The sequence below is a fragment of the Bombus huntii genome, chromosome 9 (genome assembly GCF_024542735.1).
Source record: "Bombus huntii isolate Logan2020A chromosome 9, iyBomHunt1.1, whole genome shotgun sequence".
NCBI classification, from domain to species: domain Eukaryota; kingdom Metazoa; phylum Arthropoda; class Insecta; order Hymenoptera; family Apidae; genus Bombus; species Bombus huntii.
The window spans coordinates 8,371,635-8,391,973 of record NC_066246.1 but is presented as its reverse complement, the minus strand read 5'-3'; the positions used below and the strand labels follow the sequence as shown (position 1 = coordinate 8,391,973).

Genomic DNA, 20,339 nt, shown 5'->3' with positions numbered 1-20,339 from the left:
TATTATTTCGAGAATCGAGAAATAAGAAAACTGAGGGGAAGTCGTTCGAAGATAATTACCAACTAACATAATTATCTCTGAACGCTTCGGGCTGAAGATGTACCTTGTGTAATTAAACCTCGGGTTGCCCGAAGCTCACACATTGCAGTAGCTTTTTACGTCGCAAACATTTTCTCCCGTCTGTTCTTTTCGTTTTCTTCGGCACACAATAAAGCTTCTACAGTAGCCTTTGACGTCCAACCTCCTTTAATTAACTCCTTTTATCAGATTCTCTTTAACCACGTACATACAGGCTTGTTTATAGAACAATATATGTCAACTTTCGAGCGTCCGCCCTTTTTGCTGCTCTGACAATGGCGAACAATCGAAAATGGATTGTGTTCTCGTTGCGGTATGTCTTGACCATACGAGGTTCGATTACATACAGCTCTGTATTATATAATAATATTTTCTTTCGTTTTTCCTTTTTTTATTAATATTAATAATTGACATTATTAACAATTCTACTTTTCTCGCTTAATTAGGTAATTTAATTGAACAATATATGTTTATACTGGTATTTATGAGATGGTAACATATTAGTAAAATATCCAAGAATATCAGCTGACACATCTTCTTTAACAGAAATTTGACTAAAATTTAACTGAAATTCGATAATTAAGATGAAATTCTAGATAAAGAATTATGAATTTCGAAAGAATTAATCGGAAATCTCTTCTCTTAATACGTACCGCTGTGCATTTGTCTGCAAAGATGAAATGCAAACTCCAATACTTTGCTCGATGGTATTAAAATTTCTCGAAACATAGTTTCCTCTTTAAAAGTAGAATGTTTCAATTTCAGAGAAGTAAAACCTGAGTCGACATTTTACGTCCTGGAAACTTTCTACGGTTAATAGATCGAACAAATTTATCAGAATGTCCTATGAAATAACTTTCCAAAATTATGGAATATCCTTCCAAAATTATGGAATAACTTTCCAACATAATAGAACGTTAGCTTCTTGTTTTAGGACAAATAAAATTAACATCGCGTCTGAGAATTTACTATAATTTTCAATCAAATACATCGAGATTATATGAAAGAAATAACATTTTTCTCCTTCTTGTCACACGTTTCACCAACGAAAGAAGATTCAAATGTTAATAATACATCGACATTAGAAAAGTTTTACGTTGTAAAATTTCGCGTGTGAAAGAACAGAATATAAATGCTTCACCAGGTCGTTTCAAAGAATCGTTCCCAGCTTTCTTTCACAGTTTCTAAAATTGACCAGGGGAGGACAGCTTTATCCTACACGACATACATTATCTTGAACTGAAACGGCTATTGGTCCAGTAACACTTTCGGGTAATACACGTCCTTATCGAGCCGAATCGCATTACGAGCTCACCCTAAAATCTGCGAACGCGTGCAGATCACCGCTACTGCTTTACGATACGATACTTTTTGTAGAGAAATTTTTATCTCAGCACGACATGACTCCTCCATCTTCGACTCGATGGCACATTTTGCTTCTACACCGGTCGTTTTCCTCGAGACGACAAAAATGAGTTCACCGATTTTTAGCTCAATCGTATTGTTTTAGAAAGCCTCAATGTATAGTAACTAAGTATGTTTTTAACATAGATACTCGAGATAATGTAATGTTTCGAAATTTTTGATTATTTCTCGAAATGTGTAAATAAACTGAGCAAATTTAAAGTTATTTTTTGTTAATATGTAAAAATAAAAAATTTGATATTTGTGATAAAATACATTTGTATTTTATCTCGATAATCGTTTAAAAAAAGTTTTAGAACTGGATGTAAATACTAATCAAATGAGATACATACTTTATGTACTGGTCAAGTAGAATGAGTCTTTCAATTGATCGATAAATTCAATTTTCGTTAAATAATCATCCATTGCATAGACGTTCATGACTAAATTCACAATGTACCACTCAATGCGTTTTGTCCTTTAAGCTCAATCGAAATCGTGTTCAACGTTAAATCGCTGGCGGCATAATCACGAAGACCTAAATCAACAATCGCTATTTATTCCGGCGAGCATCGCTGTTTGCGATTAGGACTGTTGCGAATGTATCTCCTATATTTGTGACCAAGGCATTCCTACTTCGGCGTTATAATGCTTACTTACGCTACAGGCTTATTTGCCTACACGTTCACTATACAGCCTTGTTCAAATTGGAAATTAATGTTCGCTATTAAGCTCACTTTACGCAAAAACAAAGTTGGCAAACACGTTCTTATTAAGAAAATTAAAAAAAGCAAGATAAAGGTTTGTAAAAATAATAGAATATACAGTGAATCTCAAAGGTAATTATACTTTTGCAATTATTGAATTTGACGAATTGAAATAAGCGTATAACATAAATGAAATATAAATTAAAATGTATGCCATAGTGAATTTTTTAGTAAATTAATTATGTCACCTATAATCTCTCTCTCTCTCTCTCTCCCTCTTTTTCTCTCATAATCTTTCGAGGTTGAAATTTTTATTATAAGATGACCTCCAAAATCATTAGTACGCTGCACGTTAATTACTAATTTTCACATTCTTCTATATTAACAACAACTTCGTTGGTCATCTTCAACAGCTTATGTATATTAGATTTTCCATATAAACGCATCTTCAGTTTCATACGACCCCATAGAACAAAAATCTAAAGGCCATAGGTCGAGTAATCGCGGGAAGCATGTCACAGGTTCACCTTTTCCTAACCATTGACCATTAAAAGTTTCGTTCAACGATGCTGTTATAGTATATCTACAGGGACATTATCAAATAGGTCAATGTTTTACTTTTATCACTACAAGATATTATCGTATAATCGAACTGGGTCATCTCGACCTTATAGTATTAATCTTACATTAAAAAAAAACGTAAAATATAGCATTAACAATACAAAAAAATATATTAGTTTATAACCATGAAACAATTCCGCTGAAACAAAATTGTGCACATTTGACCGGTTAGATCGGAAAAAATTGTACGTTAAAGGGTTAACACGCGGAAACAAACAACGTTACAACTGTCTGCTTCCGATCCGGCAAAATGCCCGTAACTCGAACATCGAGTATCTTTAACTGGTTCGTGCAACGCACGAAACGCTCTCCATCGATTGCTTTCGAATGAAAAAACGCCGTCGTAACTCAATTTGCCATAATTGAAGCGTGTGCTAATCCAATTTGTCCCATGAGCATGAACTCCAAAGTGCTTTTGGCCGTGGCGTGTACGCGGCGTGACTCGTGTTGTAGGGCGTTATTATTAATTCTTTTTACAGTTTTCAATTACTTCGTACTGGAAGATGTCGAAGCCATTATTACAAAGTTGAGCACGTTGTATGCGCGACATCGAATAAAGTACACGACAAATTACTTCGTTTGTCTTGGTGCACGAAGGCAATTTATTCATAAGCGAGGCAGAGGCTGCCTGGCTTTTTACGTTTACTCGCATCATAAAGTTGTCGACGACATGTAGAAGACAATATAACGTGTCTCTTGGTAATAATCAAAACTTCAATGAAAGCGTTCCCGTGGCTAGAATACGACCGAATAGCAGTCGCAAACCGAGTAACAACGTATTATGAAGCACGTTTTTCATGTATTTTTCTTTATTATACTTCGTAACTTCGTTATTTGAAACTTTATTATCCCTTGCGCTGATATCGTGCAGATGATAGGTAGTATCTATATACTTTTTTTTATACCTATACGATATTATATCTACACTTTTTTTGTAAACTATTCAAATTATAACTAAATTTAGAAGTTTCGATTATTTTCCTTTGTACTAATTTGTATTAAACTATTGCGTCGTGTAAACGTGGAACAGACAATTTGATCAACGCAAATGGAGATTTATTAGAAACACGTAAAAAGCCTTGTTTCCAAAGAAAAGCGCGATACAAAGTGTAAAATAAGGATAGAAAAGCGGCTCGAAAGGTCCATGAAAATTTAAACTTTGTACGTAACTAAGATTAAGTATCGTTGCTACTGATTCATTTCGATCTTTGTAACACCTAATAGAAACAACACTTTAGATAGGATTAATGATTATACATGTAGAAATCAGATTGAACAAATTCTTGGTATATTTAGAATCATGGCTTATAAAAGTATAGAGATTAATAGCAGTGCTATATAATACTGATATTTATTTAAAAAATCATGATATTATAAATATCATTATCTGGGAAATATTTGCATAATTCTTATAACGTAGCATTCTTGTTATTTACATTTTTACGATATTTTTTGGTATATTTTTCGGTCACTAAAATGTATTGCTATCCAAAGAGATAGCATAATTTTAAGCATTTCACGTTCTCTTCTCTCTCACGACAATTGTACCCTTCGTTCGTTGGTCTTCACTGACCTACTCCAAGCTTTGACACCTGCATTCTGTTCAATGATAAACGCTGATTCAGCGTTCTCCCTTTTCACTATCGCCAGACTGGCGTGCGTATTTTCAAAGAAAAAGTAGGTCACCACCTTTCCGGAAATTCGATTGCCATTCAGTATCTTTTGCAGTTTAAATGTTGCACTTTGAAGTCATATCCTTCGAACCAATTGAAATAACAACTTATAACAAACTGCACTTCCCAAGACACGCTTCTTTCCCGGTGTTCTATGGATTCACTCAGAAACGTGATACTTTTCCACTGTACATTTTACATTCAATGTGTAATATTCATTTTACACGGATTATTGTTACTAATACAACCGAGAAGAGGATAATTCTATGTAAAAATAATAAGTCGGAAGCATAGAACGAAATTTCATGATTAATAGACAGCAAATGCTTCGAATATATAATTAAACTCCATACTGTTTTTCTTCCTTTAACAACTTGAAATATTGAATTTCAACCATATCGACTACAAAATCACTAGATAAATTTCATTCGCGGGTTATTCATAAATCATTTTAGATACACATTAAAGTTATTTCAAAATCTATTTTATACATCGTTAAAAAAATTCCACTATCGTAATATTCCATCGTGAAATACGTGATAATTAGAATCTTTTGCTTCATCTTGTTGATTTTCATATTCCTTTCCCATTTCTAGTTTCTCATTTATTTTTAACAAAATACTGTCCGTAAATATAATGCTGTTCTTATACTCATAAGGAAAATAAATTCGAGGCCTTAAACGCGAACTTCAACGCGAAACGCGAATTTCTCGGTATATGATAAAATTTGAACCGACTGCGTAATTCCTCTTTATGAAACTTTTCTCTCAATTTTGCAAAAAATCCGCTTCCTGTTCTCATCTTTCGCTTTCCTCGTTTCATCTCTCGAACCCGTTAGTGCTCTTTGCTCTCTATGCTGTTCGAAATGAGCCACGCTAACAGCGCCGACGAATACATCTCTTTAATGTATAAAGAAGTTACTAACAACGTACTGTTCGTACTGTGATATGGTATCCTTTAAAATTAAGGGAAAACCATTTTGGTCTCTTTAATCACAGTATTTATGCGCTTGTGCTTGTCTCTTTAAGCCGTTTTGCAAAGGTGATTCATTGAAAGGAGGAAATTCGTTCAAAATTAAAAGATTCTCCTGGATAAAAGAACCGCGGAATTCTTCGTATGTTTAGGGGCAAAGTAAGTTATTAATTTAAAATTAATTTTTAAAGACACAGGTAGAAATGATGTACGATTAATGAATGCGTAAATGCATGTACAAATTATCAAATCATGTTATACTTCCTTGCGAATGAAGACACATAAATATGTATTTAAAATTATACATAAATATCGAACGTTTTAATTAAACTAATATATCCGTAAGCTCGTTTTAAAGTATCGAAAGTAATAACGAGACAAAAATAATAATGAAAATAACTTCGGAATCATAGAATACCGGCAGAATTTTCGAGAAATTAATTCTCCACGCAGAACAAATATTGTCTACTAACTAGAAATATTTACAGTGTCACGTTAAACGATCTCACACTTTTGATCTTTAATGGAGCCCTTTTTTGTGATAATTTAAACTTCGCTGAAAGCACGAAACGCTTGGTCTATTTTAAAACGCCATGCAACGTCAATGCCCACTTTTCTTGGTGAGTGTAGTCGAAATTGCGCTTTCGCATATGTAGAGCGTACGGAAACGGAGACACAGTGTCGCTGCAATCATTCTCTTCCGGCGTAAAGTCAAGCGTGAACGAGTGGTACAATGGAACAGAGACGAAAGCTACTACGAGCCAGCTCCTCCATCTTCTATCGCCATTCAAACTTCTGCTAGAATTTCCATAATAATTATTGCGTCTGCATTGGAAATAGTTAGCCTGTGGTTCGAGCTACTTGTACGCGTAACGCCCACGTTTTATTTACCGCGATAATTCTCTGACATTTTTCATTTTCGCTCGATATATTTTAATTTTGTACAGAACGTAATTTATTTGCAAAGTTACAAACGTAGAACTCAAAGCAACGTCGATCCACGGCTCGTTTTTTCCCAAGCAAAACGACGTTTTGGCTTCCTGGTTTTCTGCTCAATGTATTTCAACCCTTTTGGCAGAATGAAATTTAATGAGAAAATTACAAATGAGCAACTCGTAACAAAAACGAACCTTCTCCGTGTTTGCCTTCCTTTAAGAAAACAAAAGAATACTCTAGTACCTTTAGTTTCAATATATGTACTTGAGTTTTCTAATAAAATATTCACATCACAGAGAAACCGCTTAAATTGTTTGGTAGAATCTCATAGCGAAGAAAGTTTCCATAGAATCTATCGATTTTCAATCAAATGAAACAATGCACAAATCAATATTTTATAACAGTGATTAACGTCTCTTGATTTTCACTAAATTAATTCGTACGCTTTGGTAAAATCCACATAGTGTTGTTATAAATCGATGAAAATGTGTGAATGTTTATGATCGTTAATGTGTCTGTTGATTTCATAAGAAGATTGTAAATGTCGTTTTCCATCGTCAATTTATCGCTAATTCGTGCATCATATTTTAGTAACACATTCGCGTATTGTTAATAAAAATCCTGCAAGCTGTCCACGTACTTATGAGCAGCAGTGTACGCTTTCACGTCGTGGCGAGTTTCCGGTTCGTAAGTTGGTGAACTGGCATTAAAGTTTATTACCCGTGGGACGATGTAGTATCTGTCGTTATCGTCGGACAGTCAATTATCGCGCGATTAAATGGGCTTTTCGCGTGTGCACTTTGATTTCGATTTAATCTCCTTCTCGCGTGAACAAAATCGAAATTTTACGAAAGCGATACAGCGGCTACCAACGTCTGTTACGTTAATGGATTTCTCGTTACATCTATCTTTTAGTATTGAGCGAGAGGAACTCGAAAACATTATTTTAATCACTATCTTTTGTGCGATATCGGTAACGCGGAATACGATAGTGCGTATAGTCGGGTAATGACAAAACTCGCGTATAAAACGGTGAATAATTCGATATGTTTTACATTCTTGTTCCAAAACGAAAATATTCATGCCTCTAAAATAGAGAAATTCGTCTATTTTACTGTGGAAACAACATTAATTGTACAAATTAAAATCTAATACTTTGAAATTAAATGATTCAAAGTCGAGATCGCGTACGAGCAAACAAATCGGGTGAAGATTAAATATAATTACAATGCAATAAATAATATAACTAGTTGAATTTAATAAATAAATTACTTAAATACAATAAACAATGCCGATCGATCTGTTATAAATCGTTGTGTAATATATCTACAAACATTGATAGAAAAACAAGTTTTAAATCTCATCGTAATGGGCTGTTTCAATAAAACAGTTCCCTAGGTGATAGAGAACTCTAGATATCAATGGCTTTCCCAATTAAACGACATACCATTAGTTGCAGTCTATATTCTATGGCATGGTATCATCCAATCGAAATGAAGGTGTAAATCGAATTTTAACTAAAGTATACAAGCTGAATCCACGATAATCTATTTAAATCGACTTCTCGTTCATTAATTAAACACACGAACGATGTTCGTCGTATTTTATTCCCTTTTCCATTCTCTATCGTTAATATTTCATCACGTTTCAATTCCTATGATATTCGTAACGCAGCAACTGATTATATCAACAATTTCGAAATTTTATTTTTCGAAGCGCGATTATATTAATTGTACCAATGATCAATAATATTGATGAAAATTGACGAGAGCCAAGAACAACGAAGACAACTTTTGTTTTTAATAAATAAAATTCCTTCATAGATAATAAAAAAAAAGGCGGATGACTGTAATCGTTTATAATAATAATCATCGTGCCTAACCAAAATCATTTAAGCTATGACGTGAATCTTTATACTTTAACTTTTTAAATTTGTGTTGTAAAAGTTATAGACTGACTTCTATTCTGAATATTCTGGTACGTTAATTTAACGCACGATGCTCATTTCCAATATTCATATTTCATATCATTTTATTGTTTCTCCTCTTCGTTCTCTATTATGGATATTTTGTCCGTGCACGAAACAGCGAACAATTTCAATATACGAGATGTCGTATCTAATACAGCAAAGACCAATTTTATTCCGATGTTGCAGGACTTCGTTACTGGTCTCAGCATACTGTCTCGTGGTTCCATCGACGAGAAGCTGCGCTGGACGTTTTCCCTTTACGACATCAATGGCGACGGTTGCATCACAAGGGAGGAAATGACGGACATCGTGACAGCTGTATACGAGCTGATGGGAAAATTTTCTGACCCGAATATGGACCATGAGGGTGTGCGAGAGAAAGTAGATCGAATGTTTCAGGTATGAATTTTTCCCTATTGTGCAGATTTCCTTATCGTGCAGATATTCATGCGTGAACTTTGATTAAAGTTCGATTAAAGTTTGCACAACGATAATTCATTACGTTACATTATTGTGTTCGTATGTTACATATTATACCAATACGTTAATTAGAAACTTAATGTGCAACCCTTGGTACATAGTTAAATTCATAAATCTTCCCTAGAGAACGATTCGATATAAAACTCGGTATAAAGCGCAATTTAAAATATCGTAAATCAAAAAGCAATTTTAAAATACATCGCGATAAATTAAATTAAAAAACTTTCGCGGCAAAGAAGAACATTGCTTGCGGTTAAATTACAGTTAGTGAAGTACAGAATCTCAAAGTTTCAAAACACAAATCGGTACTTTAGAACATTTCTTAAGAGTTATTTAATATAAAATGAAATTTTGTCAGCTATTACGTCCTTACATCTGTATATACTATTCCTGTAATTTTCTCCATATAACATTATTTTTGTGCCATGTTTCATGAACATCGAAAGCATATTCGTTCCATAGACCATTTGGTAAAGCACCAGCTATACTGTCTGAGAACTACGTATATAGAAATTTTTATAAAAGAAAAGTTATAATTATTTTCTTCTTATTGTACATTCATCATTCGCGTCGAAATTACTTTGTTAGCTTTAATATTAAATTAAAGAGAACAGATACATATATATTCGAACATAGATCGAGTAGCAGTATTCATTTGAACACGTTCATTTGAAATTGTTACAAGTATACATTGTACGCTTCACTGTACATCGTACAATCGTGTTACAAGAAATTCTGATTTTTACCTTTGTACAAAGTACATCAAACAGCTTAACTTATATAGTTGACAATTAATTTGTCGAATTGAAGAGTTGCTGGTATAGTGCGACAGCTAGAAAATCGATGAGCTACTCGATGATCTTTCATCGTAGAAGGTAACAATAGACAGAAAGTTTTCACAGGCTTTGACAAGCTTGTTCGTTCACTTTGACGAAGGAAAACGAGTGCTCGTAAAGCATCCAGTCGATTTCAATGATGCAAGGAAAAGCCTTTCTTTTTAGCGACTGTCACATTGTTAGCTGCGAATGACAATGTCTGCGATGATGTACTCGTACCCTTGTCTCTGTTATCTTTTTTCTACGTCGAATAAAGGACGATTCGTTTCAGCGAGACAATTTTGGTGCGGACCCCATACCACTGATTTATCAGAAAGGAGTTCCTGTTATCCTTCGTCTTGAGATGTCCTCAATTTCAACTAAATATCTTACGAAAAGAAAAGATAAATATATCATAGCATTATTACAATTATTCTTTTTACTAATACTTTTTTTTTTACTAATTAGCAAGAGTAACATTCAACAAGTAAGTGTATCAAAGCACGTACCAGATATTTCGAAAATCTTTTAAATACGTAACATAATTGTATTAGTAATTATGAAAATGGCCTAATCGCAAGTTAAAAACTAAAAGAGACTAAACTTGTTATTTATCTTCTATTATATCAATTTACATTATAATAATATGGAAACATTTTTTAAGATGCATATCTAATAAATTAGATAGATTGCATTGCAATAAATTGAACTGCAAAATGAAGTTTATAGTCATACAGTTAAAGCAAAATATACAGGGTGGTTGGTAACTGGTGGTACAAGCGGAAAGGGGGTGATTCTACGCGAAAAAAGAAGTCGAAAATATAGAATGAAATTTTTTTTTTAATTTTTCCATCGAGACAACGATCTACAGTGAGATCCGTTATAACGTACCGCACGCGTACCGAACGAAAATTCAAAGTCGATTTTCTCGAAAACAAAGCCTCAAACGAAAAATTTTTATTCTATATTTTCGACTTCTTTTTTCGCGTAGAATCACCCCCTTTCCGCTTGTACCACCAGTTACCAATCACCCTGTATACTTACACTAAATATCACTAAATATTGTTTTCTTTCAGAATTATTTCAAGCTTTGCCGATATTATTAGAATATTCGACTCTCATTACAGTGATTCTGAAATCTTATAACGTTTCATACAGTACATACGATATACACATAAAAATTTTCTACGACAAACGTTCACAGTTCGAAGTGGCTTTCGTGAGCCACTGTATATGTACGTAGAGTAAACGAATTAACAAGCAATTCAACGGTAAAATACTGTAATTATTTGTTGCATAATCAATTGATAATTTCCAATCTTCGTCTCGAGTGCTTGCTGTAGCTTGATCATGTTTATGCGCAAACGTCATGAATGTTAAACTTCTGCCACGAGGAATGGTAACGCGAATTTATTGGCAAAGCTCGTACGAAATCCAAGGGTAAACGGCTTGTTTACGGCTACCGGTTTTCGCGTTCACATATGCATGCACATATATGCACAAAGAGCTAAGAGAACTAACAAACACGAACCGGGGGATGAGTGGCGAGGAAACTAGTACGATTCTAACGTGAAATCGCATTGCAAAACATGCACTGACGTGCACTGACTAAATATCCAAAGTTCTCTAAGCGCTTCGTAGTCTATACTTTTCGAATCTTGTTGCTAAAGCTACCGAACTTCGCCGTGTTCATTCGACAAAATGTTCACTAGTTCTATGAAATTCAGGAATATAAACGCTTCATTCGACGCGAGATCAATGAAACTTGGAGATAAAGTATATATCCATATCTTTTACTTTCTTTATAACCAGATTATCGATTTTTACATATTTATATTAAGCGTGAAAAAAGAAAAAAACACAAGAACGAACGTAAGTTTAAAAGTATATGGTCGTATGCTTGGAACTAGAGAAGAAAAAATTATATGAATCCTAGCAATTTATTCGTTACTATCATATTCTTAGCATTATTTCCGATACTCTTATTGACTTTTTATTAAATCTACATGAGATACGGACGTTATTCTTAAATATTCGTAAATATTCTTATACATCAACACCTAATTTTTCGATTTTCCTATGACCTACAAAACAGATGTATTCTTGCATTTTCGACGAACGAGGACAGAAGCAACCGGCAGCAACACGGAATTGCCAATTTAAAGTTTGTTCCTCCACGATACAAAAGAAGAATACGAAGTTTAAAGTGGTTGATATTTCGTTTCTATCGATTACTTTTCTTCATCGGTATCCAATACCGGTACGCTTTACTGTCCAACGTGTCCGAATGAATTACTGTACTTCTTTATAGGTATTGTGCTTCCATAAGAAACTGCAAAAAGGATATTATACTACAAGTTTGTAGTTGTATTGTATAAGAATTGTTTCGTTGAAAATACATAAGCGTATATACGTATGTACGCAGACCAAATTCACAATCCTAATAACGAAATAGCAAACGTATCCCCATTGAAACTCCGACGACACCTTTGTCACATCGGCGCTCTTCCTCCTTCCGGTTTTCCGGAATACGACTCCTGGTTTCAACAAACGACGATGACGCTTCGTGGTGCGGTAGATTCAATCGGTGCTAATTAATCAGTGAGAAAGCAGATGTAACTGATGTGAGCCACGTCATACGCCGTTCGTTACTCCGTATAGACTTTTAATTAAAAATGAGCAACGTATAGATCGTAGAGAAAGGATCGAGGTTTAAATCAGATCCATTGTTTCTAAAAGCCGCTACCGAGCTTTCGAGAGCTCTTTACGCCCAGCCAAACATGCGGATCATGTTATGTTTAAAAACAGGGTCAAGCGGCTTCAATGATGTACACAAATAAATTTAAATCAGTTACTTAGCGCGATGAGATATTTTCAAGATTTTAAGACTTCGAGATTTTAAATAATCGTAGATTATTGATTTCACCTAAAGTGATATGTTATATTTATGAGAGAGTTGAGTCTATTTTTAACCATTAAGGGCATGATTTTTGTCAAATATAGTGAAAGATCTTGAAAACGCCAATTCACTGTTGTCACAATATTAGAGTTTGGATGTCAGAATGCCGCACCGTAGGATTAATAACACGAACATAAAATTACAATGTTAAAGTAAAGATGAATATTATCTGTTTTGCTATTTGATTGTGTTCGAAATTTAGCGAATGCTTCAAAATGAATTACATCCAAAATGTTCGTTCAAGCGCGGTAACCATTTTCAAAATTATTTCTTCTCTTATTAACAATATCATTATTATTTGTTCGCAGAATTATTAAATCTTGTACGAACGAAACAGTAAATTAAAGTAAGAAAAGCTTCTTAATTTATCGCAGGAAATTACATTATGAAAATCTATACGTTTCTAATTAATGAAATCTAAAAACATGTTTGATTAAAGAGTATCACATCACATAATATGAATATTGAATTTATGTTTGAAGAACCTACGTTTCGATAAATGTGACGGTGTCCATTACGTTATTGAATGATGCACGATAAAATGCAATATACGAATTCCAATGCACAAATTGATGAATGTAAATTTTTATTTCTCGATTTACCTCGCCAATAAAGCACATGAAATAAAATACACATTACTAATAATATTCATACGTTATCAATATACATAATTCGACGACCTTCTTTTAAAACTGCCAATCTAACGATATCCTCTTTTTACTTAAAATTATTAAACAACACCAGTCGTTAAATAACAACAGTTACTAAATAACGTGTCGTTGGAGCTTTCGCGTGTCATTAGAAGAAAACTTTACTTGGGAAAACTGATACTGACTGCAACACAACACAATATCTACCAAGTTTAATGAAGTGTTAGCTTAGAACCATGATTAATAGCAACGTCCAAAGTAAGCTTGTTATTAAATTTCTCCTTCTAGTTTTCTAAAGTAAATCTATATCATTGAAAACTAAAATATTCCGTATTAATTTTCACTCGATGTACATAATATTTATTCTGTATAAGCGTGTGAAAGATGTCAAAATGCCAGCTCGCTATTTAAAGAAAACAGAGAAGGAGGAAACCAAAGCATCACAGTTAAAGTGACATGTGGAAACGTAGAAGAGGAGAACAAATATCGAAGGTCGGAACAAGAAAGAATGTGTAAAATCTGCAAGAAGGATATTGGGACGTTAAAACATCTGGTGGTAGACTGCACCGGAGTAGAAAGAATACAACACGAGTGTAGAAAAGATTCTGACAGATGAAAGATAGGAGCAGGAAGGAATAAGGATAGAAGGAGACGAAGAAAGAAATGGTGGAAGAAATACCCAAGATTAAAAGGTGCAATAAGCAGACGGTTAGCAATAGGGGCTGCTGACGGAAATAATAGTTTTAGAATAGGAAGAACTTCTGGCGTGCTCTGTAACTCTTAGTATGTAGTAACTAGGTTAAGGATAACATAAGAATAAAGGAAGGACGAATGAGAAAATCGGACGAGAAAGTGTGTGATTAAAAAAATCGTAAGCGAGTCGAGCTTTTCGTTAAGAAAATCCACGTCAAAATGAAATAAATTATTATTATTGCTATTTATTCAAAAATCAATGAACTCGACTATATTTGGATAAGATTTTTAATAATTTAATAAAATTATTTAGTTTTTAATCGTATGAAAAATGATACTTATACATATACAGGTCAATTCAATTTATTGAAATTTTATATTATTATTGTTATATTAATATTATTATATAATATTATTATTCGATATATTACAATCAAAGTTTGAAGGATATTTTAATTTTAATTTTGTAAGACTTACGCGCTGCATATATAAAACGCGTGATTATTATAATTGTCACTTTCCATTATCCAGGGGAAATTCTGTATAAACACAGCGTACTATCGATTAGCAATAAGCTAGTATCCGTGGCATTCGATTTCTGCAGTTTGCGAAACACGGTTCTCGAATTACACACGAGCTTTGCAGATACCATCCTTTTGTCTTCAACCATTTCTCCTAGAATACTAATGAGCACCGACGTTTTCAGCATGGTGTGTAACGTTTCAACGTAGTTTGAACTTTACATTCAGTCAAAGCATTAACCACTTACGCAAAAGTTTACGTTCTCTAGTTCGGACGTTTAACATCATTAATTACCAAATTTGTAAGGGTTAAAGGAAACTTGGAAATTTTACAAAATACCATTGACTTTAAGAGTTTCATAAAATAACAGATATTTTCAGCGCATTAAAAACTGAAACATACCGATAATAAAGTTTCTTATGAAATTATTATCGCTCTCACGTGATACAAAATTACCTGCTCTCTCCAAATTTCATAAAATTGTAGGATATGGATGGAGCATGAAGTAATAACGAGGAAAATGTTACACAGATTCTTAAATTTCCTTTTTATAGTTACGATATAAATTTGATAGAATTCAATAATGTAAACTCATGAGAAAAAAATTACAAATAAAATGTTGCGTTAACGTAACTTCGATCTCTAACACGTTAACTGCCCGGTGGTCATCGGTTATGGTAAGTATTTTAGAATAATTAGAATAAAATAAATTTCACGGATAACATTGTCAAAAAATGAAGAGTACTCAAAGGCAGTATAATGTTTTGTAAAAATTAAATGTCGTGGTATAATATATTTCAGTCTATTTGAGCTTCCAGCACAAAATATAGTAAAATGAAAAAGTTTCCCGAACTTCTCTTCGTATTACAATAGATAAATACAGGGTGGTTGGTAACTGGCGGTACAAGCGGAAAGGGGGTGATTCTACGCGAAAAAAGAAGTCGAAAATATAGAATAAAAATTTTTCGTTTGAGGTTTTGTTTTCGAGAAAATCGACTTTGAATTTTTGCTCGGTACGCGTGGGGTACGTTATAACGGATCTCACCGTAGATCGTTGTCTCGATGGAAAAATTTAAAAAAAAAAGAAAAAATTAAAAACAAATTTTATTCTATATTTTCGACTTCTTTTTTCGCGTAGAATCACCCCCTTTCCGCTTGTACCACCGGTTACCAACCACCCTGTATACATATATCGTGAATCATAGACCTTTTTTGCATGATAACATATCTATGATAGATTATAGTATTTTGTCTTTTTTCGATGAGACATTACTAAAAAACGAATATTAATATTCGTATTTCTTTCGTCTTCCTTCATTTTAAGTATACTTGGTATTTTCTCGATAAGAACAATAAGAATGATTTACTTTATACCTCCACTGAAAATTAGTAGCCTGCGTCAGAAATCAAACAGAACTGATTTTCCACAAGGAACAATTATGCTTTATTCGATATTTTTCCTCAAGTCGACGAGAAATGCAATACTTCTCATGGCGAGGTAATACTTAACAGACTCGTATATAACACGAAGAGAAGTTCACGGAATTTCAAATTCGCGTTGACAATCAACGTGTTATCGGGTTAAACAAATGGATTCTGTTCGTACAAGGATTTAGATTCCGTAAAACTAGAGCGATCCTTTCGTCGCATTCTATCCAGCCGCAGAGAATTGAGAAAGAACATGAATATTTACGATTGTTGCAGAAGATGGATGGGAACAAAGATGGAGTGGTGACGCTGTCGGAATTCTTAGAAGCGTGTCGCGCCGATCCCGATATTTCAACGAGTATGGCTGCTTTGGACACGGCCTTCTGACACTCGGCGCGACCACGATACATGCCATGGACCTAAAGAGTTTCTGTTGATTTAGGAATATATCGCTCAACGTTGTACCTTATCTCCTGGACCAGGGGAATTTCCTCAAGGTTATTACGAGGATTTCGACCGAGAGATAGACTCGCCGAATCTCGAATTTCCGATGTCGAAACGCCTCGAAGGAAAACGAATGATGTATGATCCGGTTGGAACAAAAGCGTCTATTATTAAGTGAAATTCGTAGCGTTTATCAGGTGAAATTCAAAGACGATGTTTGGATGTATCGAATTCTTTTCTACGTAGATTTATTCAATAACGTATACAGAGTGGGGCAAAATTCAGATTGGTACAAACAAGATCAGAGAGGATAGTATACGGTTGAAAATGAAGAGAAAATCAGGAATAACAAAATTACGTTAGAGGCTTCGTTTTCGAGGAAAATACATTTGAAAATCAATCTAGTACGCGTACAATCGATTGATGACTGGCGTTATACAATAAATTTCGCTGCAGACAGTTACCTACTGTCAATGTTCTTGTACACGATACACTGTGTGACTGTCAATTCCTATCGGGCAAAAGACACGGCGATTGCGTTGGAAGCTTATGGTGGAAATATATTTGCTGCACCCTGTATACCATGCGACGTGTCGCGTCACGTATTTTCAATTAGCATTACGATTTGGTCATTGTCGAACATATAATACCGTAGATCTGCCGGAACGTCGATCAGATTTTCCACTTCTGAACCGATCTAGCCACTTCGAAATGATATTCTCAGCTACAGCAGCGTCTCTATAAACGATACATATCTTTTTTACTGTTTGTACGACGTTTCTTCCCATTTATATTAGCAGAGCGTCGAATGACGAAAATGCACCTTACTTTCCTTCGTCTTTACTTTTAACGTAAACACGCTCAAATTTGCAGAGAAAGACGCGTTAACCAGTTGACAGCGGAATTTAGTTTTAAAAGTTTCATACAGACAATGACGATACACGTCGAACGCAGGGCAAAAGCTTATAAAAATTTTACTAAAAAGGTAGAACGAAACGGGGGAGGATTACATTTTTATTCGATAAAAGATTCACAATTCATCGTTGAAAAGGGTATTATTATCAAAAAATTGTAAATTGTCAAAAAACAAAATAACTCGGGGAATAGCCAATATACGCAGTGAAGTACAGAGATGGGGATACATCTGAGAAAATAATCAACTAAATTTATAAAGAGCAGTACATTATACGAAGTATAACACGGAGAATAATCAAATAATCAAACTGTTTTTTTTATAAAATACACAACAGTTTTACTAAAGGTATAAAGGAAACGTACCGCTAAATGTCATTTATGTTACTTTTTACTAAGATTTTGAATTTTTACAGTAAATGGTAATTTTTTAGTTTACATGACGAGTATACGCGTCAACCGCAGAGAAATAAAGTTTTGGATTGACGTGTATAAAGGCTGAACGCAGTTGGCTGGTTAAAATGTCAGAATGCGGCGAAACGTTAGAGAACGTGTAACACGTGCTTCATTTTGAAATGGTGACATTTCACGCGTTCATCATGTCGCTGTGGAAAAACGCTACGAACTTTTGTTCCAACCTACACACTTTTTTTTCTGTAACATGGTCGCGTTAAAGAACCCTTTCAAACCGAAGATCACGAAATGGTCCTAAGAATAGAAGAGATTGTACTTTCGATATTCGTAGTTCTAGTTGTCCAGTGTGCGTTTCGCTAGGTAAGGAAGGATTAGATGAGAGATGAATAAGAAAAGCGTTAAACGAAAAAAAAAAAAAACAAAAAACAGATAATATACCATATGATCGTTAGTAGTTATGATCGGAACTTGTTGCGAACTGTGTCCGACAGTTCACTTTTTAAAGAACGCGCGCTACAAACGATGAACAAATATGCAAATTTAGAGAAAGCAAAAATAATAAAATGAGGAAAGAAGCAACTGTGCCATTGAGACTTGACGTAAATTGTACGTGGCATTCGGCATTATTCGTGCCAAAAAATACATATATTATAGTTCTATAGGAAAGGTATAAAAAAAAAAAAGGAAGAAACACAGACATTTGTGTGGAAATAATTGAGCTTAACTTATATTTGTTTTACCTTCATGTTCTTTACTTAAACAACAAATGTATTTTGACGAAGAAGAAATGGAAGAAAGAGAGACATCTTCACTTTAGCTGATATTTTATATTGAAAAACACGCATGCACGGTAACATATGGATTCTTAACGACTTACGATAACGACGTAGTCTAGTTTTCTACGACGACCATATTTTTTTACGAGGCTATTGCTCGTTACGTCGAGGCATAGCTTTTACATTTACATTTTATGTATTAGACTATCCGTTCCCGTAGAGATTCACGCTGTTTTTAAATGCAAACGAGGCGTTTCTTTTTATTCGCGTGTTATCATTGCCGAGAATACCACAAAAACTATCCCTCGTTTCGTTTCATTTTTGATACCACCATTGTTTCTTGTGAGAGCGAGCATTCCTAATTCCCCAGAGCCGCGAAAAATCTCAAACTTAATTCGTATTAGATATAAAACGATCGTAGATTTTATTCGTCGATTTCGACGAGATTGCGAATTACCGGTAGATTTTTTTAGTTTGCAAGACGAGACAATGTAGCGAGCGGAGATAGGTCACGTATTCGTCGCAAGGTGTTCTTCCCAGCGTGGCAAATAAAAACGGGTAGCAGTAAACGTTGAGTACGATTTTTAACGATAATAAGACACACGAATCGACACGTTGAACCTGTTCGGTACGAGCGTCGATAAAGTCAATCGCGATAATAATTGCTACGCCTGTACGCGGTCATCGGATGATACACGGCGGACGAGGGCCGTACCGAAAAGGTTGATCGAAACGCGCGACAGAATTTAGTAAAGGAAAACCGGTCGGCGAGAGTACACGAAGAGAACAAAGAGAGAAAAAAAGAGAAATAATTAGCATGAGACACGTAGAAAGTATAACAAAAAAGAGATATCGTAAAAAGCCGCTAAAACAGCTGGCCATGTTAAGCGGGACTCGTTGTTTCTAGTACGTAAGCAAGTAGATTAAGCGATATAATAAAAGTATTTATTTTTGTGACAGGTAAATGAATTATTAATCGTGGTAAGAATTTAGCTCGTAAAGACTGCGTGCTGCTAAAGAGAGAGAACGAAACAGAAAGATGGATGGTCAGGGAAGAGAACAAGATCGAGAAAGAAATAGAGAAAAAAATGGTGAATACGAGAAGGACAGAGGAAAAAGAAAGAAACGCGGGAACAGTCTATTGATTTCCCATTCAAAAGATCTTCGATCAGTAACCTACGATACCGAATTTTATTGTAATTACTAAAGTTTTGCGATGACTAGACCAAAGCGTCCGCAACGGGCAATGACGATTGCCGAGCGAAATATATTTAATCATTTTCCATCACTGCCTACTTCTGATTAACTTGTAAATAAGGTCGGTAAACTTGAACGAACGGAATAAAACTCGCGATGCATCGAAAACTTCGGATCTACTATAAAGTTCAACGCGTCTTGAGAAAAAAGGAACAAGACATAAGCGAAAAAGCAACGGAACAGTCCGAAGAACCGCTAGTCAAACTTTCTTTTCTATAGTACATTTGTGATAAAATGTCACGCGAATCGTGAAACAACCATATGCTTCTTTTGACATCGAATTCGCGTTATAATTCTCTGTTACTTAATTTTCCTAACAGCGATACGAAAAGAAAAAATTGCACGATGCATCGATAAGAAGCGTGGCTATAAGCAAGAGGAAAGGAAAATCGTGAACGAATATTTTACGGAAACGGGAATTTAATGGAAAGGACATGGAAATAGATCTAGCGCAGATCTAGTGCAGATTTTTAGCAGCGCCTACACTTAGACGATAAGACTTACGTATAAAAAGTGAGGCAAGCATTTCAAGGCGTTGCCTCGTATCAACTCGATCACTACCGCATGTCTTTGAAGTTACTGAAGTAAGTATAGAAAAGACAAATGAAACGGCGTAATTATGTTATCTA

At 34.5% G+C, this 20,339-nt stretch overlaps 1 protein-coding gene across 1 annotated transcript in view; it reads left to right on the top strand.

Moving 5' to 3' along the window:
* The window catches only part of LOC126869238 (Kv channel-interacting protein 1), a 178,251-nt gene extending 159,416 nt beyond the window's left edge, over positions 1–18,835 (top strand). The window contains exons 6-7 of the mRNA XM_050625506.1: positions 8,547–8,759; positions 16,184–18,835. Coding sequence (XP_050481463.1) covers positions 8,547–8,759; positions 16,184–16,294 — 324 coding nt within the window. The 3' untranslated portion in view covers positions 16,295–18,835. The remainder of the gene's footprint in view (positions 1–8,546; positions 8,760–16,183) is intronic.
* Positions 18,836–20,339: the final 1,504 nt, after the last annotated feature.